This window comes from Apium graveolens, chromosome 11 (assembly GCF_009905375.1).
Source record: "Apium graveolens cultivar Ventura chromosome 11, ASM990537v1, whole genome shotgun sequence".
Taxonomy (NCBI): Eukaryota; Viridiplantae; Streptophyta; class Magnoliopsida; order Apiales; family Apiaceae; genus Apium; species Apium graveolens.
In genome coordinates this window covers 201,988,605-202,014,309 of record NC_133657.1, presented here as the reverse complement: position 1 = coordinate 202,014,309, position 25,705 = coordinate 201,988,605, and the positions used below count along the sequence as shown (strand labels likewise).

The following is a 25,705-nucleotide window of genomic DNA, read 5'->3' as shown; positions in this document are numbered from 1 at the left end:
GATATGGAATAATTAATTAAGGATAATTAAGTAATTTTAGGAAGTATCAACCGTACGACTACCAAAATTTTAATTTTTCGTCTATTATAATATAGTATATATATATATATATATTGGGGTTATTCAAGTAAAAATTATTTTAGAAATAAAATCTAGAAAGGAAGGCTCAGCTCATCTCACCTTAGTACCATCCACCCACCTCACTTTCATTATCCCACCCTACCATTAGGGCTGAACAAAAAACCGAAAAAATCTGAATCCGAAATTGCTAAAAATCGTTAAAATTCGTGCCGCAAAAATTCGACTCGAAACCGAAACCGTAAAATTAAAAACCGAAATCGATTTCCCGGGTTCTGTTATAGGTGAAAATGAACCAAAAAAACTCGATCTGAACCGATAATTAAAAATAAATAAATAAAACATATTTAATATATATGTTTTAAAAATTAATAAATACATAGTATAATTTAAGTACACACAGTGGAGGCCAAATTGGAATACCGCGGAACCATTTGCATGATTAGTTTGACCAACTCAAATTAACACTCTGTTATTTATAATGTTGCAGCCATTCTGCAGGAATTTAGTCTTGAATTTATGGCAGCTAATGGGTCTGTGATCTGCGGTCATGCATTGCTTATTGTTGCTCACTTGTTGTCAAAATTTATGTTAGATTTTTGTTATTCATGAATTAATCTAGATTTTTGTAATAATTTATGAAAACTTTGTAATTATTTCGGAATAAATTTATTTTGTATTTGTAATTTATATGATTAAAAATTTTACTAATCGTATTTACTTTGTTAAATTTCTTTGGACGCGCTTTATAACCGAAATCGGTCCGATAAAAACCGAACCGATATTTTTAAAATCAAAACCGAACAGGTGATTTCGGTCGTGGTTTTAAATTTTGAAAACCAAGGGTATGCGGATTCAGTTTCGGTTTTATGCAAAATCCGCCCATATCCGCCTCACGCTCTCCCTAACCTACAACCACCATCACCTCTACCACCACCATCACCCTCTTGTTACCACCGTCATCCATGCTCATTCCTCTTCATTTACCCCAGTCCCCATATATTCCTCTCTTCATATTCTCTAAACTTTTTTTTGATGAGTTTTTTATTTTTCCCACCTCTCTCCACAAACGGTAATCACTGTATTAATGGTTAAAGTTGGTGATTTCTGTTTGATATTATGGCTGTTACATTCATGGTGATGACGATGAGATAGGTGGTGGTGTTATAATAGTTGTGTTTAATATGTAAAACTCTGTATCAATTTTTAGTGATTTTTATAATGTAAATTTGTGTTTTTTATAGCACATATTAGTGATTTCTTTAAGATAAATTAGTGATTTTAGCGTTTACCCGATCTTTCAGTAGTTTGTTTAATATAAAATAGTGATTTTAGTTTAATCTCAGAAGAGTTGTGAATAATTTACGTAAATCGACGATTTGTGATAAAATTTTAGTGATTTACGTTTAAATATGATGAATCGGTGATGGAAGATTGGATGAATAGCTGATTAGTTTTGTGCGTATATGTTGTACGCATAATATCACGACTACTGATAAGAAGAGTACTGGGCTAACAAAAGGGAGGACGTTGGGTATAGGAATTTATGAAATAATAGTGATTTCGGTTTAGTTATTCCGATAAGTATAAATAGTAATTTATTTTCGAAATATAGCGAATATGGTATGAAAATTGATTATTGGAAGATGAAGAAAAATATAATGAAGTTGAAATTTAAATAAAGTTCATCAATTGATGGGAAAAATAAAATAAAAAATGGATAAAATATTACATACATGCACATATCCGTGAGGAGATGACACACTGGATTTGAGGAAAGAGAAAAGGGGGTTTGATAAGATTTATGTGGGGGAGATTTAATTAAAGTTTAAAAATGAATGGTTGTCGTTAAGTTCCATTTTTTAGAATAAAGTTGGTTTTTATTTGATCATGTGCCTGTATATATTTTATATCTTTCTCATGATCAGACTTATTTTCTGGTAGTTAATAAATGAAACTTTACTTATTTAATTAATGGATAGTTGCTAAAAAAATAGGTTAAAACATACCACATGAAAACCTATCACCGTAAACGGTAAAACGGAGGCATGGGTCAAAGTCGATTAGGACAACTGATCGATTATGACTGCACAAAATATTAAAAGTGTATGGTCAGTTTTGTAATAACCTGTGTTTTTTCTTTGAAAAAAATATATTTATATGACTTAAGTTATTTGTAGTTATAAAAACAAATATTTTATAATTTCAATGGTTCATATATATATATATATATGCAAGACTTTAAAAATGAGAATAAAATTCATGAGATTATCTCAGGAGTTCCAGAATATGTATCCACGTCCAATTAAAATATTATTCACCTCCCATATATTATAAATTTCTAACTATTTTATTTACTTAGCACATATATACAACTGACCCTACATATACCGCATGTCATCATCTTTATATTTTGGGTTTTTAATATTATCTCAAGAAATTTTCCTAAGATAGCCTCGTGAACTTTATTCGCTTTAAAAATATAGATTTGAATAATACATTTTTTTTATATTTTAAAATATCTTTAAAACAGTTATATATTATTTTATATGTTCACATGTCTAATTTACTTAGTCAAAGACATGTTATTCATAGATAAGATATGGGTCATTTTGAAAATAGTGGGTGAAAACTAACCATCGTAACTTCTTCTTTTTTTATCGTAGTGAACCCGCAGCCGCTACCCACCCAGTGCGCATTGGATAAACCACACGGGCTCACGCGATAGCTTGCAAACCACGTGAACCAAGCTAAACTGTACTTAAGCGACATACTCTGGTTCAGGAGGCATAATCATAAATTCTCCTCCCGTGGGATTCGAACATGTTACCAAGAGGGTAATTATACTCTCTTTAACCAACCGAGTCAATCCTTGCGGGCCTAACCATCATATTAGGAGTGCACTACGTCAAATTTGTAAATAAATATAGGCATCTCGGTTCATTTATTTCTTGCACAACATCTTCTTCCTGAGGTACTCCTCATTTTCTCTATTTTCTTCTAGCTTTAAATATATTTTTTTACCTTTTTATATTCACTTTAATACATTTAATTGATATAGCTGTCAAATTCTTTCAAATGCTTATTTATGTATGCATACTTGCTGATTTGGTATAATTCGTGATTATACATACATGCTATTAGATATTGATATTTCTTAACTAGTTCATTTGCACTTGATATGTAATTTGTTAAATATTTAAATACCATTTTTTTTAAAATGCCCCAAATATAACTATTTAGGGAAGAATAGCCCTCAATTTCACTTTGTGAAAAAATGAACCCAAATATCACTCAAAAATGAAGTCTCGTATGCACTTTTACTTATTTATAAATAACACAGTTGTGTGTGCCGTTTTCACTATTTTTTTAAAAACAAAAACGCAACTTCAATTAGAGTTTTGAAAACAAAACGGAAGACCATGTGTTGTTTTGATGGTAAACGCATTAGTGTTTTGCATTTTTTTTAATTTTTTGTTTACTTAAAATGCAAAATAATATTATATTTTCAAACTTAACACGTTATTTTAAGAGTTATTTTGTTCGTATTTTATTTACATCTATAAATATTTTAATATTTTTAAAACCAAAATTGAGAATTAGTGAAGCCTAACATATTAAAATGTGGCCCTAATGTTATAATTTTTAAAATTTTAGGGTTCACCAATCCCCACTTGACTTTTAGAGATATTAAAAATAAATTAATAAAACGTACACTGATTTAGGGTTTAGGCCCTAAACGCTAGAGTCTAAACTCTAATTTAATCCAGAGTTTAGGGCCTCTAGACCATTAACCCTCGTAACCAAACTTTAATTCTTAATATTTTTTTTAATATTTCAGGGTTCACTAATTATCAATTTAGATTTTAATAATATTAAAATATTTATAAATATGTTAAAAATACAAACAAAACACCCTTTAGAATAACGTTTTAAACTTGAAAATACAATATTATCTAACATATTGGATAAAAAAAATAAAATAAAGAAGAAAAAATATCAAAACGGAACTTCAAGCAGCGTTAACCTTAATAACAAAACATGGAGTTGTGTTTTACCCCCGTAAACATGATTGGAATTTTCGTTTTTAGTAAAAAAAAAGTTGAAACGGAAGACGCAACTCCGTTTTTGTTTAAAAGGAAAAACAGAAACCAAGATTCCGTTTTCAAGTGATATTTGGTGCCATCTTTTCCCAAAGTGATATTCGGGGACTTTTTTCCCAAATTAATGATATTTGGGGTCAATACACGTTTTTTTAATTAGTCAGTGATTTTAGATAAAATGATTCATGGTAGGAAATCTTATGCACACATGATTTTATATAATTTTATTAAATTGTGTAGGTTCTTGCAAAGTATTAGGTTAGTGATTTATGTTGTCATTTGATACAATTATATATGTATGTGATTTTATTAAATTATGTAGTGTCTTCAAAGTATGAGGTTAATGAATTATGTTGTCATTTGATACAATTATATATACATGTGCACGAATATATTTATTATAATTTTATTATTTAATATAATATATTCACTAACTTGCATATTTTTATTTTTATTATTATAATTATTATGTATTGTTATCATTATTGTTATTATTATATTATTTACCATTATTATATATTATTTGATTTTGATAGTCATAGATTATTTATTAGTGAGTGTTAAAAAAATATGAATTGATATTGTTCTGACATGTTATTATACTAAATTTTATATCTAGACTTTAATAATGTGCTTTATTAATTATATGTTAGTTAAAGTAAAGTTTATACATGTTTTTGTTATTTATTTTTCAAAGTATTATACATCTGGTAAGTTTCATATGCCTGGTAAAGTGTGTGTATTTATTTCATTTTATGTATAAATTATTTATGTGTTTTTAATGTATTTGGCTTAATTTATATATTATGATAGTCAATAAGTATTTTATTTGATTTGATAAATGAAAAGTTATTGTTAATTATTTATTATTTTAAACTATTTATACTTTAAAATCTTAAAGTTTATCCCCTTCTACTCTGTATTGTTGTCATCCTGTTTCTGTTGTTGTCCTATTACTCTGTTTTTGTTGCCAGCTATCTATTTTTTTGTGAGCATGTTAAGTGTGCACAATTATAGTGTATATCTACTTGACTGTGACATTGCCGCTCAACATGATATTTTCTGACATTGATTAATGTGTTTGCCTTACTTGTATAAACCAGGTTAGTAATTATTTTTGTTTGGTTCACTTAAATGTAGGAATTACTTGGTAATATTTTGGACCGTCATTAGCACAGTAAGGTAAGTTAACTCTTCACACTTTATTTTATTTTAAAATCTTTTAAATATTTTTGAACCGCTTTTATTTTATAAATTATGGATCAAGTACCATGTTTTAGATATAAGAATTCCCAGTAAGCTCTACCTTATGAACCAGTTAGCAATTGCATATAGTTCCGGAACTAGCATATGATACCTTAGTGGAGAGTGTTACTTATGATGCTTTCGGGAGCATACACTCTATGATACCTTAGTAAGGGGCGCATTATTGACAAAATTATGAACCTGTGATACTATATCACTAGATATTTGTGACCTTAGCGAGCTGTAAAGTTAACTTATATTTATGGATTTTCACTACTAGAAAAAGTAGAATAGACATCGCCTCTTAGACATCGGTTGATGTTGGCACTGATGTAAAAAGAATTTTTTACATCGATTTTATCCAACTGATGTCTTTGTGTATAATAGACATCAGTTTTTTCAACCCAGCTGATGATACAAGTATGTTTTAAAAAAAAAATGATCCCGCGCTCTTCCCCTTTCCCCCTCAACCAAATAATTCATTCCCTCTTTAAAATTCCCCCCTTTCTTTGCCTTGGCAAAATTTCAAGCCTAAAATCTTCCCTCCCCTCTTTTGGACTTTACACATAAGATTAATTAAATCAAAAAATAAAATACATATACCTACAACATCTCTTCAAACATCAAATATAAAACATAAAATCAAAAACCCTCTCTTCTCTCTCCTCTTTCTCTTTACTCGACCAAGAACAACCTATCTCAACCATGTTCTTCTCTCTCTCTCTGTCTGCATTTTGACCGCTCTGTCCGCTCTCTCCTCTCTCTCTCTCTCTCTCTCTCTCTGAAAAGGTCGTCAGAGTTTGTTCAAGTCGGAGTTTAAAGCTCAAATTGAAATATAAAGCTCAAGTCGGAGGTTAAAGCTAACTCAGAGGTCTAAGCTCAAGTCGGTGTTTGGACAATGATTTAGGTTTTTGTAAAAATTACGAACTACTTGATACAATAGTGTAAAATTGTTTTCTTGTTGGGCTCTTTGGCTCATTACTTACTAATTTCCAGGTGCTTAGCTTTTGTGACAACTTTAAGTTGGACTTGATTTGAGCTTGCTTTGGAATAATGTTTTAGTGATTATGTTTGTATTGGAGCCGCGTCTCCCAGGATTTGACATTATTTTCAGCTTAGATGATTTTATTTTTATCTTGGATTTTAGAAATTTATGGATAATTAGAAACTTATTTTAAGTATGAATAAAATTTGGAGTTTTAGCTTAATATTTAAGTGTAATTTATTGTGTGAAAATTCAGGGTATTACAGTTGGTATTCAGAGCCTACAATAGAATCCATTCCGGACCCAACAACCCACCACAGTCCAGTCCAAAAAAACTAGCGATTTGGTACATATTAATTGTTGACTTGTACCTATAAAGGTCCAAAATAATCTTATTCTTCTCGATATGGGATGTAGGGCTGCACATGGGTTGCCTAAACCGACCAAACCGATCCAACCCAGCCCATTTTTAACCTGAAAATCTCGACCCAATATAAACCGAATAATAGATGATTTGCTACGTACTCAACCCGGACGTAAATAGGTTGGGTACAAGTTACATATATTTTTACCCTAACCCAACCCAACCCGATTTATTAATCTCATTCTTAATTTTATTTAATTTTTTAAGTTTGATATGTATTTATACATCTTCTTAGATGTTTTTCTTTGACTACTACAATATATTAAATGAGTTATGTGTAATTTTTTTGTCTCACCTCCGATATCTTATGATTTACGATATGATATATATTACTAAAATTATAATGTTAATCAAATTTAAACGTAAGCACTATAATTATAAGTTAAACACATTTTAGTTTATTTATAATTTTAAAATTAACAAGTATAACTTTTTTTTATAAAATCATTTAACTCATTCAAACCGACCCAATCCAACCCAAACCGATGTACGACAGATAGGGTTGGGTTACGAATTTATATTTTACGGGTTGGGTTAAAAACTTTCAAATCGATCTAGTTGAGTCACGTTGTAAAAATGCCTCGAACCCGGCCTACCCGACCCATGTGCAGCCCTAATGGAATGTTACAAACACCCCCTCTTATAGGATCGACATCCACGTCGGTCTCACAAACACACAAACGGAACCCGGACAGTGTGTCTGCACTTCCGGCCAAGCAGAGCTCTCATACCATTTATAACATCCGAGCCCACAACCGAATGTATACCGTACCCAACAACTCACCACAGGTCAGTCCGAAAAAAGTTAGCGATTTGGTACACTTAGTTGTTGACTTGTATCTATAAAGATCTTAAATATTCTTAATCTTATCAATGTGGGATGTTACAAGTTTAAGGTTGATGTGACACTTCTAAAATCGCGTATGATGAAGTATTCTCATAAACGTTGTAAGAACTTGAATTAGTTAGATATTTATGAAGTTGGATTTTATTTACTCTCAAAATGGATGCTTGAAGGTGATAACGTGTGAATATCACATGGTGAAAAAGTTAAAGGAAAAATAAACGAAAATTACGTCATCATCGTCATTTGGAACTATGGTAGAATAACTGGAAGATTTTAACATGATGTTACATGATTTAACCGGTGTAAATTACAAATTTTATAACACCACCAATACGAGAACTAGTAATGTGGAAAAAGCTCTGATAACATTACAAATAAAAGTTTTACGAGGTCATTATGGAAATGGAGTCCCATTTTTTCCCGGAAATATAAAATATATATAATTAAGCTTACCACAAAATTATTAGAATTTAAAAATTATTGACATTTTGACTACGGTTAGTTTTATTATCAGTTAAACATTTTTTTGTTCATCTCATAACCGACGGCTTTCGATCGGTTTAATTTCGATGCAACATATACCTCTTATCAAGTGTGTGCAAGTGTATAATAAAGTATCCAATTTTTATATAATTGAAAAAGAATATAACTGACCGTCGTTGTTGGTAGGTTATTCGTTATAAACCTGACCAATTAGCATTACTGACTAAACTATTATCGATTTGTTTTAAGTTTAAAATCAATAGTTTTTAAACTGATCATTTTGAAATATAACCTACCAATGCATACAACTATTTATATCCTATTATTATGCCCAAATTTGAACATGGGCTCTAAATAGAACCACCTTCAATTTCCTCAAAATTGGGCCAAACCGGTCGAGTAGAAGAAAGTCGAGGCCCCGACTCACCTCACTTGATGTAAAATGTCGAGGTTGAGCTAATGAAGTTGAAAATGGAAGAAAATCCTAACACACATGAACCCAATGCAAAAGGGGCGGGAGCTCCAACCCGTTATGCTAGAAAGAGTTTCGGCCCACTTTTCTAGCATAGATTCGGGATCTCCTATCTCTCATGAGTTCAGGCTCTCCTCGCTCTCATAGGTTCGGACTCTCTTTGCTTGAAGATATTCGAGCTCTCTACACTAGTAGAGTTCCGGGCTCTCTTCGCTAGCAGAGATTCGGGCTCTCTACGCTAGCAGAGATTCCGGGTCTCTACGCTTAAAGAGATTCAAGCTCACTTCGCTAGCAGAGATTTAGGGTCTCCACGCTAGAAGAGATTCGAGCTCTCCTCTCACTCATGGGTTTGGGCTCTCCTCTCTCTAATCTAAGGGACTCGGGCTCTCCTTTCTTTTATGGATTCGGGCTCTCCTCTCCCTCATGGGTTCCGACTCTCCACTCTATTGGAAATTCGACCCTCCTCTCTAAATAAGAAGCTCGACCTCGCTAGCAGGACCTCCGGCTCTCATGCAGTATTTAAGTGGAAGGAACCCCCCATGCTTCGATTATGATGAAGAATTAATGTAAGATGAGATGCCAACGGGCTCGGGTCATGGATACATATACACAAAAAATACGAAAAAGCGAAGCGGTGAGAGGCTCATGGCCAGCTGAATTTGTGACTTTCTTTGGGATGTGGAAATGGCCCTACCGGGAGAGTTGTTGCGAGCTAAGGTAGCCAGGTCGGCTCGCATCATCTAAGGTGGCTTTCTTTAGGATGTGAAAATGGCCTCATGAGGTGGATTGGCGTGAGTCGAGGAGACCAGGCTGGCTCACACCACCCTATTTTGGGAAATGATATGAACAATGACACATAGATGGTTGAGTTATTCGTGGATCTCGGGCCAACACGGGATATCCTATAATCATGAGAAGAAATACGGAGATAACCGCGAGATTATAGGAAATCGTGTGGGGCCGGTCGAGATTCACGTGATTGATTAGCTGAAGGCCTGAACTATTGATGAGCTTGGGCTGCGTGGGCATGAAAAGCGTAGCCCTAGCCCTAGCCGAGTAAACTGCTCTCCAATAATTATGTGAGGCTTGATCCCTATAAATAGGGTACATAGGCACTTTATATGATGATTTGAATGACACGCGATAAAGAGTAAGAGAAATATAACAGCCCGCACTTCCGGACTATTAATTCCAAACTGATACAATATACAATCTATTTATCGAAAATTCAATTACAAAGGTACTATTTCAAAAGCGCAGCTAACGGAAGTCCAAAAGTCAATCTACTCCAATTCTAAGTCCTCGAACTCCAATGTTATCCAACTCGAACTCTTAGGCGAAACCTGAAATTGTAAGTAATGAGCTATACAACCCAACAAGAAACCAATCGATCCAACTAGCAGGCCAAGTAACATGAACACATATAACAAAATACGATATACGAAACAAACACTTTCGATACATATTCTTATTCTTATTCGATACACACAATACACATATCACATAAACAACAATAATTCAAAATCCACAATTCATGCCACGACCACTACAACCCGGTGATAACGGTCCTTAATTTTCAGAAAACTGTCACTACAATCCGGTGACTACGGTCCTAAGTTCTTATTCAATATTTTCACAAATAATGGCACAAATCACAAATCCAAAATTATCGTCTAGACATCACACATATACACAACAATACATATACCGTAACACATCATACTTTCAAATATATAATCACTTAGCCCAAATTTTGATAATCAAATATAAACGCGTAACATATAATTTTTGAAAATACTAGCAAGATCGATTGAAAACTTACCTCAAAACCTGACCAGATCTGAAACTACTCAATTTTGACCCTCTAAACGACGATTTCTTGGAAAACACGAAACAAGAAAGTTGTGGAGAACGAAAAGACCTTTCCGAAAAGTCCATAATCAACGAATTCTGACTGACGATGAATTTTATACAAATTTTACAAGACTGCTGATTTTTGCTGAGAAGAGTCCTGCGAATTTTAATGATAAAAACAAGGAATACGAATATGGTGTATTTATAACGATACAAAATCATATATCTTAACCTACAAGTTATCCATATTAGAATATGATCCAAATTTTAGGCTCATTATTCTAATTCAATTTTAAATTCTAGTCCTTATCTAATTTTAATTTTTTTTATTCTAATTTTTTATTATTAATCTAATTTTAAAAATTACGGGATATTAAAAAAAACTCATTCTCCATTCATTTATTGAGGAGTTATCATACAAGACACAAACAACCTTCCCCGCAACTAAACACCACTCCTAGATCTTTGTTCGTGCCACAAACCTCCGAAACATACCAAATTCTCCTTAAACACAAAAAAACTCGATGTAATCTTGAATACAAAAAAAACTCGATATAAATAATTGCATATTTGATTAATTTTTGTTGCATAGGAATTTTGGAAGATATTGAAATTCCAAATTTTATTTTTAGAAAAAGTAATATTTTTATTTATTCCTTTTTTAATCACAATTTAATATATCAAATTATATTAATACTGATTATCCCCAATAATGTTAGTAAAATTATTGCCAACCCGTATTTACATTGTATAAACATGTTTTTTGAGGAGAAAAAAAAGAGTGTGTGAGATTTACAATGCCTTGAGAGAAGGTTAAATGCTTTTATATTATAAATAAATTGATTGTTGTAAATAAAATCTATAATTACAATTGTTTGCATTATAGAAATCTTTGTGTCTCGAGTTTAATTATATGTCATCATCTCGTTTGTTAGGATGGGTTACTTCGATGTGTTAAGTTTAGCAGCCTCTTTTTACTACTTTTTTTTCTCAAAACAGGAGTGTTAGGTATTCAAAATTGAGTATAAAAAATAGTTTTAAATAGTTCTAAAATGACGTGATATGGTAATGTATTATTTTGAGTTATTTTAGTTAGTGATTATTAATATGAATGTATAAGATCTATCTTATTAATTATCTTCTAACTAATCAAAATATGTCACGTGACATTTTGAAATCATTTTGAAAACTACTTTTGAGTAACTAGTATTTCTCTTCCCCGAAACCTCGTAAGCTTTATTCTTATTTAGGGGTTGTCATCACTTTTTGTTTGATATATATTTTCTATTTTTTGTCAATCTTATAATTTTGTCAATACTTTTTGTTTGATAATGTTAGTATTCAGTTAAAGGATTTTGTTTAGCCATGTGTTGAGTTCATTCTCTTTCTTTCTGAGAGTCGATTTATTTTAGAACTAGCTTAAAACTTGTGTGATGCACGGATTCCGTTAATATTTAGATTTTTTTTATTTTTATTTTATATGATTTTATTGAAATTCTAATATAAATAATTAAATACGTAAATTAATAACAATATAATTATAATTTGATTATGTATAACTTTAAGTTTAATCAAATAGTATAGTATAAAATAGTATATGGTTGATGATATTTGAACCATTAACCTTATTTATAAATAATAATTAAATGTTTGATACTGGCGGGGTTCGAACCTGTGAACTTGTTTAGTGTATTTTTTTTATAAATGTTTGTTATTGGCAGGATTTGAACTTAGAAATTTATTTGTAATTTTGTAAATAATAATATAAATGTTTGTTGTTGGCGGGATTCGAACCTGTTAACTTGGTTGGTATATTTTTTTTAGTATTCAGATTTAACTGTTATGATCATTTGATTAAGAGATCTGACGGTCGTGATCGAAAGGGATAACCAAAAACAGGGTTAAACAAACTACAAATTATAGCCCTGTTCTGTTATTATAGTTTAGTATAGATATGAAACTGTAATGGGTCGTTTGGTTCAGAAATCGGTATAAGTTTGGAATTAGGAATCGGGTTAGACTGGTATGGGGATAATGAATGATTCCTGATATTATGTGTTTGATTCAGTGCTGAAATGAATATATTTTATTTTAAATATAATCGATATTTCAATTTCGATTCTAATATTATGTGCAAGTATACATTATACATTGAAATTAAATTTTTACACATTTTTACAAATAAAAATTTACTAAAAAAGTATATGATTTGTAAAATATAATTTAACCAATTAAATAATAATTTAATATTTTTTAATAAATTAAATCTTACAAACTGGCATTAGATAAATATTATTATAATTTTATTTAAAATTAAATAATAGATCAAATTTAAAATATGTGTACATAAATTATATTTAATTGTAGAAATAAAGATGAATAATAAAAATAAATATGAAAGCTCATACCACTTCTTCATACCCACCTCTAAGATATCAAATCTGATTATAAGTGAGTTTCATGTATGAGTTTCGGCGAATATAAATCATGAACCAAATATCAGGTATCAGTATGGAATGAACAAACCCATAGCTGATACCTAAATTTTCTGAACCAAACCACCCCTAAATATGCTAAAGTTATATATTGGTTCATTGATTTATATTGTATGAAATCGCAATCATGCTCAATTATTCGAAACATTTTAATAAATCAGTTCTATATGTTAGTTAAAAATTCAATAGATTATTAGTTTGTCTTTTCAAAAAGTACTTATACCTCATCTATATTAACAGTATATTTGTCACAATTGAAGATCTATTCAATAATCGTAGCTTTAATAAAAGAAATCATAATTTATTTTACTTTAGTGCAGTGTTGTCAACTTTGATTATTTTATAAATATCGTATTATTTCCGATTAATAAAAAATTATTTTTACAAAAAGAAGGGATTAATTCAATTTACATATAAGATTTCTAAGAACCAACATTATTATCTTTTATATTACTGAAATTTCAAAAAAATATTACCAAAATAATGATTCCTTTACATATAAGGTTTCAAGAATCAACATTATTATTTCTTATATTACCGAAATTTTGAAAAAATATTACAAGAATAACGATTCTTTTTCCATAAAATCTAACTTAATGATTATTAGGGTTAATATAAATTAAAAATATCATCACTAATAATGATCTTATTCATAAAATTCCTTTTATTTAATCCAAAATATCAAATAGTTCACATTAATATTATATTAGTTCCATTACTTAAAATTTAATACAAAAATCAATAAATACAATAAATATAGATTTTACGAAATTAAAAATAATCATCTGAGTTATCAATTTGTGATTGCACTTTCTTAAAAATCTAATTATTTATCGGCAATTGAAAATGGCCATATATTTTTGATATATTTACTATTGATTTTTAAAAAATTTATTTTCATAAAAAACACAATTACTATAAAAAGAAATGAAATATATAAAACCAAAAATTGTGTAGACACAACTAGAGTGAAGAGACAAGAAGATGAGTTTCATCTTCACTTCCTCCACTTCACTCCCTTTCTCTCCGACCAAACCACCACCCATCTCTGCCGTCAAACCATCTTTTCCGATGATGGGTTTTCCTCAACCCACCTTTTTACTCGCCGGAGCTCTCTCTTTAGGCCTTGTAATATCTACACCTTCATGTATTGCACTAGAATCATCAACTACTTTATCATCTTCAGCTCAGCTAGTTCAGAGCTCACCTGAGGTTTGTAGAGAAGAGGAGAGTGAAAAGAGAGATGGATTAAATGCTCCGGAGTTGAGGAGTGATGAAGGGGTTGTGGAGCAAGCTTGGGAGATTGTTAATGAGAGTTTTCTTGATCCTAGTGGGAAAAGATGGTCTCCGCAATCGTGGCTCGTAAAATTCTCTTCATTTTGTCTTTAAATTGCTGTGTGTTTGTTGTTTGTGTGTTGATAAATTGGTAGAATTTTGGGAATGTGGACTTGTAGAGTAGAACCCTTGAATGAATTTCGGATAAATTAATAAGTTTTTTCGTGTTCGGACATAATTGGGACGATGTAATTTTAAGCTCGATAAATGAATAATTTTTTTTATGTTTGGATATAATGGGGACAATGTAATTTTAAGTTTGATATATGAATGATCTCGATAAGTAATTAATTTTTTCATGTTCGGCCGTGATGGGGATACCGTAATTTAACCTTGATATATAAACGATCTCTATAAATGGATAGAATTTACTGGTGCGGGGGATGTTTATTTATCAAGGTTCAACTGTAGTAGTAGTAGCATTGGTATAGTTTTAGTAGTAGCATTCTTATATGACCACTAGAGTGACATAAGGGTTTATGAATTGTTTAGTTACCTATTTTCTTTAGACATTTGCGAGACCTTTGTTTTAGAAAAAATGGAATAATACCGTATGTATTAACCAACTTTAAATTGAAATTGCGAACTAGTGATTTGTGTAGCTACTTCTGATTTTGATGCAAATCACTTGTGACACTATGAAGACAAATCCAGTAACATAAGTCATTAGTATTGACGTCTTATCACCAGTCTCAAATATTACAAATTACTAGTTATCACTAGTTATCACTTGTCATCTTAAATTTGGAAAATTGGTTCTCGTTGAAGTTATGACCACAATATTTATCCAATTAAGTCCATCTCATAATGAGAGGCGGTAATTAACATGGTTCAGTGATTATTTGAGGAGAGTTTAGAACCCTTATACCCTAAATATTATCGGAAAAAGATTTATTATTGGAGAAGAATATGGCCCCGGGTTCCTTTAATTGGAATCTATTTATTTTTATTTCTAATTGTTCAGGAACGCTTTTACTTTGGGAAAGCATACAATCAATGTTGTTCAAATTTTGATTTTAATTGTGCTATCTGCCTCTTTTGTCCCCCTCTAGGTTGCATTTCAGTTATTGTAATTTTTCTAGCCATTCTTGCTATTTTGTAATGAAGGAACTCTCATCTTGTATGAAGCCAATTTGTGTAGTCAGTTTTAGCTTTACATGTGTGTCTGACCTTATGTGAATTCCATTATCTCTCACTTTTTTGTTACATAAAGGGGACTAGTTATGATGCATTTACCCTTTCTATTGTTTTGTAGCAAAAGAAAGAGGATTTGTCTGGGACGTCTATCAAGACTGGAACAAAAGCGCATGATCTCATTAGACGAATGTTGGCCAGCTTGGGTGACCCTTACACACGTTTTCTGCCTCCCCCGGAGGTAGCTACTCTCTCTTCAAGCCTCCTTAGAAATTCTAAATGAGAGACGAATTTGACAACTAACTGTTGTCAATTTTAATAGTCCACCATTTAAAAAATAGTTCTGAATTTCTGTAAAACACTACAATGTAGTAAATTGCTTATACCAGATTTCCTCCTCTCTCATAAATATTGATTTCTATAGTCTTTAACTATTACTCATGTTAATGCTCATCTTTATGAAAAATATATTTTCAGTCCATTCAAACACTGTTTTCACTTGCAAACATTTCTGTGTTCTTATATGCTTTTCATCATTGCTTAAGTTCTCCAAGATGGCTAGGTATGATATGACAGGGATTGGAATTAACCTTAGGGAGGTTCCTGATGATAATGGGGAAGTGAAGTTGAAGGTTTTAGGACTTATATTGGATGGTCCTGCACATACTGCAGGAGTACAACAGGTACAAACTGTTGTTCTTTTTTCCAAATTGATATATTATTAAAAATTCTACTCCCAGGTTTAAGTAATCTGCTTCAAACTTTTCCACTCACAACCATGTTCCTGAACATCTACAACATTGTTACATCGTGTTGCTGAACATGCACGCACAATGATTGTAAAATGCCGTCCAGGTTTCGTTGTGATACTTCTATGATCATACCAATTTCACTTTGCATATGCAGATAGAGTTATCATTCCTGCATATGCTCCTACAAATGATTAATACTTGTGTATTATCTTCATTTTTTTAATAGCCCTTAATTTATTATTCTGTGTTCCATTCCACAATATTTAGGGTGATGAATTGCTATCTGTTAACGGAGTCGATGTGAGGGGAAAATCTGCTTTTGAAGCGTCATCTCTGATACAAGGTCCGAGTGAAACGTTGGTGAACATCATGGTTGTAGACTTGTAGCTTTAAATATATACTGCAAACTGATTATTTCTATGAGAAGTATTTCTCCTGATGCTTTCAAGAATTATATTCCCTTAACATTATTGATTTATAGGTCAAGCATGGAAACTGCGGGCCAGAGAAATCCTTTGAAGTTGAGAGACAACTTGTGGCTAGAACCCCAGTTTTTTATAGGTTGGAGCAGGTTGAAGATTCTGCCACTTCCGTTGGTTATGTGCGCTTGAAAGAGTTTAATGCTTTGGCTAGAAAAGATATTGTTACTGGTACATGCTCATTTGATCTAACTACATTCGTTTTGTGTATGAATAATGTTGATAGCTTTATTAAAGTATCACAATGACTATTTTTTTTTGCAGCAATTCAGCGACTTCAGAATATGGGTGCCTCATATTTCATTCTTGATCTCAGAGATAATCGTGGTGGACTAGTACAGGTGTGCGTACTGGAATTGAACTCATACTCTACACCTATTAATGTACTTGATATAATTTATTTTATTAAACTTATTTATATCCTAAGCAAAATTTGAAATTGATGATAATAATTTGTTCGGTAAAAATCCTAATTTTATTGAGGTAGCAGATAGCTACTACTTTTGACTTGCATTTTATTGACTATTTTTGGTACAAGCATTAGGAGATTGAAACTAATGATAATTTGTGACACAGTGTTCCTAGTTAATTTGTGACACAGTGTTCCTAGTTCTATTGGGTTGGTTAAAAAGTTAAGGATGCTTCTTCTCCCACTATATTGTCATACATGTAGAGTATGTGGTTATTTCACTGGTTCATTTCTGGCGGGGTTTGGATTACCAGGATGTACAATGTAAAACAGATTACCTGAAGTTATATTAAATTCTTAGCAGAGTATATGAAAGGGTATTTTTGCTCAATGAGAGTGAGTTGATGAAGCTTAATCTGATGCTTTAGGTGTCAGTTCTTGTGGGTAGGGCTGGGGGGAATTAAGGATGAGATGGGAACTCCTTAATTTGAAGAAAATATCAATAAAGACGAGGGAACGATTCCATTGAGAATTTTGTTTTACTCCTCTTTTCAGTTAATTTGTACTATTCATCTGATTCAGTTTTGTTTTTTTCCAGGCTGGGATTGAAATTGCCAAGCTTTTTATGAATCAAGGGGAGACGGTAAGAAAGAAGCTTTTTTAGAACTTATTACTATAAAATGGTACTGGAATCTGTGGAACTTTATTCCTGATCTTAACTTGGCAACTCACCTTTTTTTGTCAAGCTGTACTCTTTGTTTGATAAAAATATATAATGTACTCTTTTTTCTAAATCTTTTTCTTGTATCTAGCAACATATGCAATCTACCAATACTCTATGTTTTATATGCATGCACTACCCAATAGTTGCACTCTTGCACTTTAATTATCTCTAGTTTTTTACAGTTACCTATATTTTGGCAATAATGATCCCGGTCTTTATATATATATATATATATATATACAATTTTTTTAAAACAGTTAGCCTCCCTACTCCCTCTACTATATAAAAATTCCCATGGTTTTTGTTGTCGATGATTGCTTTTAAGTTATACTTTGTTTTATTTACGTGTGCAGGTGATTTATACAGCTGGAAGAGAAACCCAGTACCAGAATAATATTGTTGCAGACAGTGCACCTCTATTTACTTCACCTGTCATAGTATGTGGGCAAGTCCTACGGTTTGCTATGATATCTCTGTTAAAGTTTGTGTAGTATATTGAGTGTCAAATACGGCTCAACTTTTAATCTTCTAATCTTCACCTGTCAACTTTTTTTGTTTTAGTTGTAACTTTCCCATCCTTTAACATAACACAAAACCGTGTGAATGAGAATACGGGACAAGCATATGTCTGTACTTAACGGCAGAGAAAAATATATAATGTAGATCTACCCTTCGTAGATGACTTGGTCACCTGGATTAAGCCCATTTATATGACTCTGCTCTCCCCCGAAACATTTAAAATTCACCCAAGGTAGTCTTTCTAATGAAAACCTATTTTTTTTATCTGGTCTCCTGATTAAAAATTAGTAACCCAGTTTAAATTTGGTATGAAGCTCGAGTACCGGGTATACAAGTGTTTTAATAAACTTGAGTTTTTTATTCACGAGGGAAAAGAGTAGTAGTCTGCTTAAGTGGGGTTTCTGCGGAAACAGCCTCTCTGCTCTTCTAGAGTAAAGGTAAGGTCCGCATACATGTTACACTCCCTAGACCCTACTTTGTGAGTGGGAAAACTGGGTATGTTCGGTGTGGTTTTGTTTGTTAAACTATATCTAGAATTAAACTCTATATTTATGTTTAATTTTTCTCTTATAGCTGGGAAGGGTAAGCATGCCTTCTGAACTATTAAATTGAACCAAAATAGAACTGTGCTTGTCTAATCAGAAATTGTCTGCGTCTCTTACAGAGGCTTCGAAAATTTACATTATTTAGCCTTATTACCTACCCAATGTCCAAGTCACAAGCAGTTTGGTTTGAGCTCGTCCTAATTTCTGGAAAATCTTATGATAGTGAATTTACAAAAGTGCTTTTGTGATAGGACATCACATTTCATTGTCCTTGTTATGCAGATTTTGGTGAACAAAAATACGGCCAGCGCAAGTGAAATTGTAAGCTGCTTAGATAGTCATAAATCATGTCATGCTGAATCTTTATCATAGTGCAGCGTGGAACTTATCTCTGTATTTGGTTTTAGGTAGCTAGTGCTCTTCATGATAATTGTAGAGCGGTTCTTGTTGGGGAAAAAACTTTTGGCAAGGTATGGATCATATGGCACTTGCATGCTGTTTCATTGTACTTTATTTTTATCTTTCATATTATGCTTCGTGTGTCCTGATTATTTTCATAGCCAAAAATCCTCTCAAATCATTCATAGATATTAAATGTATTTATAGCATTTTATATTTATCAAGATGGGTCGTAGGGACTATGATTGGGTATTGTCTGGTTAATCACATCTTCTTGGACGTCTTATTCTTAACTTCCAAGCTGTATTGGTAGTTTCTTCATGGTGAATAGTAATCTTATGTTAATGTTGAAATCGTGTTGACAGGGTTTGATTCAATCTGTATTTGAACTTCAAGATGGATCTGGAGTGGTTGTCACCATTGGAAAGTATATCACACCAAATCACTTGGACATAAATGGCAATGGAATAGAACCCGACTTCAAGAAATTTCCAGGTAGTTGTATTCTCTCTGTAGGGCGGGGTGTTTAATTTCCATCACTTTTGGGTGCAAAGTCGTGAATATTTATATATAATGAATCCTATTTAGGTTGGAGTGAAGTTGCACAACAATTAAATCAATGCCATAGACCGCAAGGAGGATAGAAGAGATCCTTTGTTTGATCACAATTCAATGATTCACATGTGGAAAATATTTCTGCTGTATGCCATTTCAGAGATTCCGTCACAGTAAGAGGTTCTGATGCAACACTGATTTTCTAGTTCCACTATTTACCAAGCTTCAGCTCCAAAAATCACAAAGATATCTGAAGTATCCCACCAAAAGAATTTTGCAGTGGACAGAGTAATAAGTGTAAATATTATACTCCTATAAAAGACTCGATGCAAAGCGCAGTGTAGGTCTTTTAGTCATTCATAAATATTACAGTATAATTCAAATCTTCTTTCTATTTTCTGTAAATCATAATATCTTGAAAAAGAAATTAATGTATAAAATTTTGAATTTTCTTTTCTTGTATTCGCGGTTCTCTAATTTGAGCAAGTATTACGCAGTGTACATGGAACCCTCAGGAGACATCTCTTAAGAACACAAAAGTTATGATTTGATTCACTTTTTCCATAGGTTTGCTTGAAATCTTAGGTCTTTGGTTAAGAGATCCATGTTCAGAAAGAATAAAATCCCACTTTTTGCAAGTACCATGAAACAGTAGAAAGACAAGGAGAAAAAAAGTAGAAAGAAAATTCCTATAGCATCACTGTCAGATGTAGTTTTACTAGAATTACTGTTGAATTTGATATAATTACAAGATTCCTCAAGGACCTGTGAAATTCGTAATTTTATCGTAATCCCCTACGAACTTATGAAATTCGTAATCTTTTTTTGCATTCCGAGTTTTTTTTATTAGTAATGGATATTGTGCTACAAGATAATATTGTAGTAGTAGTCAGGCACCATCTAAATGTATGACTTCAGTTACAAGGTAATATTGCAGCAGCAGCAGCAGCAGCAGCACAAAACATAAGACTACAACTCCAAGCAGATACTACACTTTTTATCACTTCATCAATGTACTTTGTTTTCTCTTTGGCACCTCATCTTGCTTGCTATCTATAACTACCCATTGCCTCCTTTCTCAAGTATTCTGATATTCCTCAGCCCATAAATAAATCTACTCTTTCCTTGTCTAGCACAAGAAAGCTCTGATTCTTGTCACTTTTTATATATATACTAAATCAAGTCCAGGAAGGCAAGAAAAAGATATCTTCTCCTTTACAAATACTATCTTCTCAAAACTTCTCTAATTTTGGAAGTCACATAATTTCTGCCACATTTTTAACAAAAGAGAGTTTCTGATTCAAAAGTTTTACAATTTCGAGGGAGATGGGTGCTAGATTTCATCAGTATTTAGTGTTCTTTCTCCTGTGTCAACTCCTAAATCCAGGTTAGTTTGCTCACACATAGTTGCATCTCTCTGTATTTTAACTTCAACACATGATTCTTGATTACAGAACGTGACGAAAACATCTGTGTACTTCCATTTGATAATTCATTTCTCGTTTCTATATGGTATTATCTTGCATGCATTTTACTGCTCAGGGTTTACGTAACCATGAACGCTGGGTAGAGGTAAGGCTCCTCCCCTGATCCTGCTCTACCAGTTGTGTGGACTAGCTATGAATTTACCGCATGAACAAAATATAGTATTGAAACAAGCAGATTTATTATTGTTGTCATGTATACAAAACCATCTCATATTTACAGTTTGTATCATTCTAGCAGTGATCAAACTTCAAGATATAGAGATATCATTCCAGATAAAGAAAAAGGGAAAAAAGAAGTACTCACAATTTGTTTTATTCAGGTTCAAGCATTGTAGAGAACTCTCCTTCAGAAGCAGTTTGGAAAAATGGAGAATGGATACATGAAGTGAATCAATCATTCGCAGATTCTTCAGAGTACACTTCTCAATTTGATACTATTCCAATCATCAACCCCACGACACCCACAACAACGCCTACAATAAACCCGACAAATCCATCACCAACCACGACGACTCCTACATTTAATCCCATGCCACCTGTGACCACAACTCCAACCACCACTCCAACAACTCCGACGACAACCACTCCTGCATCCTCTGGCGGGTCTTGGTGCATCGCGAATCCAGGTGCTTCAGAAACTGCATTGCAGGTAGCTCTTGACTATGCTTGTGGCTATGGAGGAGCAGATTGTTCTGCACTTCAACCAGGTGCAACTTGTTACAATCCAAACACTCTTCGCGATCATGCTTCATATGCATTTAATGACTACTACCAGAAAAACCCAGTACCTACTAGCTGCGTTTTCGGAGGATCTGCACAACTTACCTACAATGATCCAAGTAAGATAAATGATGCACGGAGGCCTTAAGTTATAATCTATCACTGATCTACATGGATTTAAAATATCCTCTTACTAAATTTCAGTGGCTCGTATTATTAACTAAATAAAAAGTTAAATTATTATCAAGTCAACAGGGTTCGTTTTTCAGATTCAAACAAAATAACGTATCACAAAGTTTATAAAACCCCTCTGTGCTACTTGATAAGAAATTTCAAAATCAGTCTCAAAATATGAATATACCCTTCCCGTGGAAGGGTTAAAAATATTTAAATTGTTACTGAAGTCATGAAATTTGAGTATTTGACCTTTAAAATTTAAATTATTTGTTGCTGACTTGCTCTTATTTCAGGTTCTGGAAGTTGTCGTTTTTCAACACCAAAGACCACTTCAAGGTATATACTTAAGATAATATAACTTCCACTATTTTGTCATCACACGAAATGTACTTACAAGTGTATCTATGTTTTCAATTGCAGCATTAGTCCGCCAATCATTCCTCCACCAATTTATCCAACTCCTACGTCTCCTAGTGCACCAACCGGATATGACACGATGCCTAGCCCACCAACATTTGATAATACAGATCCAACAGGCTTTGGTGGAGAACCAACAGAATCTCCCAACTCAGCAGATTTCACATCATTCAATATAATGTTGCAATTCACGATGACTTGCCTGGTAGTGTCACTGATAGCAGTAGAGTTCTAAGCAGAAGAAGATGATGCTTAGATACTCCACTATATGACTGGCATTTTACCCAGCCGCACCTGCAGCACTTCACAAAGTTCTGCGGGGGCATTGGTCATTGAACAATGAGATATACATCTCAAGCCCTTTCCTCGCATCATCATTGTATTTTTCATCTTTTAGTTAGATTAGAAACCAGATAAAGTGAAGAGCATAGTAATCCACAGGATTCATTATAATTTGTAGATGTCTTTTCTTTAAATAACAGAACTACATAGCCTACAACAGCTCCATTAAAACTTAAATTAATGTAACAGTGATTAACTGACATAATGACCATATGAAAGTAAACTGCTACTTAAAAATGACTAAAATTTCAACTGGTTTAGACTAGAAAAGTAAAATACAATCACCACCTAGTCACCTACTATTTACCGAAATAATGCCTCCACCTTAGAATTTAGATGCCAATTGATCAATTTATGGTTTAAAATTTGCTGATAGCGATGGACAGATTGAGATATTCATTATCATATTCCTAGACTCTTTTGGTGTTCAATTTATGCGCACATAGAATTACAAAAAGATTCAAGACTGATGCAACATAGGAGTGCATTTTCTAGGGTATGAGAAAGTGTGAGATGTGAAAGGGTACTAAACTGTAAATTCTAAGTGTTCATAAGTTGGTTATCAACGGATATATATTACAGATAGCAAGGAAAAGAAATGTCGGAATGAAGAGAAACTCAGGGAAAGGGAATTTCTTAACCATAGGCATCAAAAAGCTCTGCTATAGAGAGGCCAAGACATTTACAAAATGATCCCAGTGACTTAACCATTTAGACTTCACTAAGAACCAACAGAATTGCAGAGGATCAAGTATTATATTTATCTGACTTGCTTTCAAGTGTTCCCGAACCAAAGTACTGACAGAATAGAAGCGACAAGTCAACTCAGATGTAAAAGAGGGAGTATTATATAAATTCAAGCAATATAAAAGCTTTACACATGATGCAGATCCAATATTGATGTTCACCTTATAATTATGTCTAATATCTTACCAAAACTGCGTTGGACATTCTTAAAAGAAGCAATATTTGTTAATGTTGAAAATGTATACAGCAGGAGAATGATTGGTAAGTACATACCTTTTGGCATGCCAATTGAGCCTTCTGCAATTTCCTTATACAATCTTTAGCGTAACTAGTTGATCAATTTCAACATCCCCTTAGACAACTGCACTACCGAGTTTCCTCAATTTCTGAATCATACGACCACTCCAAACTTTTCAAAACATCACGATCCTTCCAACCCCTCACAACTGACAACTTCTTTCCTAGCTTTTCCTAACATAATCTCCTGCCAAGAAAACGCCGCATCAGCAATCCTCTTCAAATCCCCATCTCGACGATCACCAACAACAACCACCTTCACCCCCCTCAACTTCAACTCCCTCAGAACACTCAAAAAACCCAAATCATCACACACAATCACCACACACTCAACTCCCCTCACATCCAACACACAATCACACAACTCCCTCACCACATCACATTTATCCGAAACACCTTCAACCCAAAACCCCGCCTTTTTCAAATCATCCAACAAACAACCCCCACCATTCCCACCCCCAAAACCCCTCACAACATCATCATACCTCCTCATTTTTATCGAAAACTTCCCCACCAACCTAACCCTCCTCCCCCCTCTCGCAAACTCCACCTTCCTCACCCTCCTCCGTTGCTCCGCCTCATGAACATCCCTAAAATGCCCACATAGCCTCTCCCTACTCCAAAACCTCCTCTTACAAACCCCACAAAAACTCACCTCAAATTCCCCAACATTACTACTAATTTTTCGCAATGTGTTTCGACAACCAAGAGCAGCCATAAATCTAACAACCCCAAATGAAAAAGATGTCTTTTTTACATAAATTGCAGCATCAAGAACAGAAATTGATTTAGGGGGTTTGTTATTTAAGTCCCAAAAAATTGCAACATTGCTTGAAATTGAGCTAAAATGACAATTTATGTGAGGACTTACAATTGGGTACATGTTTTTTAAGGTATTATTAAAGTTCATAGGATTGAAAAAAACATAATTAGTTACAAACTTCAGCATCTTAGATACAAACATATACTATTACATATGCATAATGCTTACCTAGTTGTTGACAAGTGAACTGCTTCAGTGTTGGGACTTGGGACAGGGGTTCTCACTCTGCAGTAATTACATACTGATACGGGTATACGAGTGAGGGTATACGAGTGATCAGAGATGACAATTTGTACCGAATCGATGGATGGGTTTTACGTAACCCGAATATTTCGGGTTTCAGTTCGGGTTTGGGTATGATTTTTAGACCCAAACTCTTTTCGGGTCGGGTTTAGTTTTAAGGTATACCGTTTCGAACCCGACCCGAAAACCCGAAATCCATTTCGATCTGAGCCGAACCCGAACCCGAACCGAAACCCGTGTTAATATATAAATAATATTTTATATCTTAAAAGTATTAATATAATTTATGATATCATATATTACTAATATTAGTAGTAAAATGATTATATTTGTACAAACTATTACGTTAAAGTCCAACAGGACTCCTATCGTTAAACATTTTACTAATAGTAGAGTTCGATACAAGTATACTCTAAGCCAAGATTGTTGCATTTTTTAACCCACAACTTCGTCCTTAGAATTCAGATTCATTTCCTATTCTGAATCATCTAATTCAATCCAAAAATTTCAATATCGTTAGATCTATGAGCCCTTTACTCGAATAAAATCTTATTAATCCTTAAAAAATTATGAAAATTAAAGTACAATTTGGTAGAAATTTACGAACCCGAACCC

General features: G+C 32.9%; 3 protein-coding genes across 4 annotated transcripts; 2 read left to right on the top strand and 1 right to left on the bottom strand.

Moving 5' to 3' along the window:
* The first annotated feature begins 13,948 nt into the window (after positions 1–13,948).
* Positions 13,949–20,299, top strand: LOC141697360 (carboxyl-terminal-processing peptidase 1, chloroplastic). 2 transcript variants are annotated; one of them, XM_074501683.1, is made up of 12 exons: positions 13,949–14,348; positions 15,577–15,696; positions 16,001–16,138; positions 16,475–16,579; positions 16,689–16,857; positions 16,951–17,027; positions 17,694–17,738; positions 18,173–18,256; positions 19,166–19,204; positions 19,291–19,353; positions 19,648–19,777; positions 19,871–20,299. In XM_074501683.1, exons 1-12 carry the CDS (start codon positions 13,971–13,973, stop codon positions 19,924–19,926), a joined length of 1,404 nt encoding a protein of 467 aa, XP_074357784.1. In that variant the 5' UTR covers positions 13,949–13,970; the 3' UTR covers positions 19,927–20,299. The 2 variants fall into 2 exon arrangements, with proteins under 2 accessions (XP_074357784.1, XP_074357783.1); XM_074501682.1 differs by having other exon boundaries at positions 19,648–19,780.
* Positions 20,300–20,544: 245 nt separating this feature from the next.
* LOC141697421 (uncharacterized) lies at positions 20,545–25,082 on the bottom strand. The gene is made up of 3 exons (XM_074501802.1): positions 25,016–25,082; positions 22,616–24,746; positions 20,545–22,149 (listed from the first exon to the last, which is right to left on the bottom strand). Exon 2 carries the CDS (start codon positions 24,740–24,742, stop codon positions 24,149–24,151), a length of 594 nt encoding a protein of 197 aa, XP_074357903.1. The 5' UTR covers positions 24,743–24,746; positions 25,016–25,082; the 3' UTR covers positions 20,545–22,149; positions 22,616–24,148.
* Positions 21,092–23,137, top strand: LOC141697420 (uncharacterized). The gene is made up of 4 exons (XM_074501801.1): positions 21,092–21,224; positions 21,645–22,163; positions 22,515–22,557; positions 22,642–23,137. Exons 1-4 carry the CDS (start codon positions 21,164–21,166, stop codon positions 22,871–22,873), a joined length of 855 nt encoding a protein of 284 aa, XP_074357902.1. The 5' UTR covers positions 21,092–21,163; the 3' UTR covers positions 22,874–23,137.
* Positions 25,083–25,705: the final 623 nt, after the last annotated feature.

Bases quoted from the DNA above. Each gene is read 5' to 3' on its own strand.
- LOC141697360 (XM_074501682.1), top strand. From the start codon at position 13,971: ATGAGTTTCATCTTCACTTCCTCCACTTCACTCCCTTTCTCTCCGACC. The intron at 15,697-16,000 runs GTAGCTACTCTC...TCATTGCTTAAG, and splicing joins GTTTTCTGCCTCCCCCGGAG to TTCTCCAAGATGGCTAGGTA. The intron at 19,781-19,870 runs GTTGTATTCTCT...AATCCTATTTAG, and splicing joins CTTCAAGAAATTTCCAGGTA to GTTGGAGTGAAGTTGCACAA.
- LOC141697420 (XM_074501801.1), top strand. From the start codon at position 21,164: ATGGGTGCTAGATTTCATCAGTATTTAGTGTTCTTTCTCCTGTGTCAA. The intron at 21,225-21,644 runs GTTAGTTTGCTC...TGTTTTATTCAG, and splicing joins GTGTCAACTCCTAAATCCAG to GTTCAAGCATTGTAGAGAAC. The intron at 22,164-22,514 runs GTAAGATAAATG...CTCTTATTTCAG, and splicing joins ACTTACCTACAATGATCCAA to GTTCTGGAAGTTGTCGTTTT.
- LOC141697421 (XM_074501802.1), bottom strand. From the start codon at position 24,742: ATGGCTGCTCTTGGTTGTCGAAACACATTGCGAAAAATTAGTAGTAAT.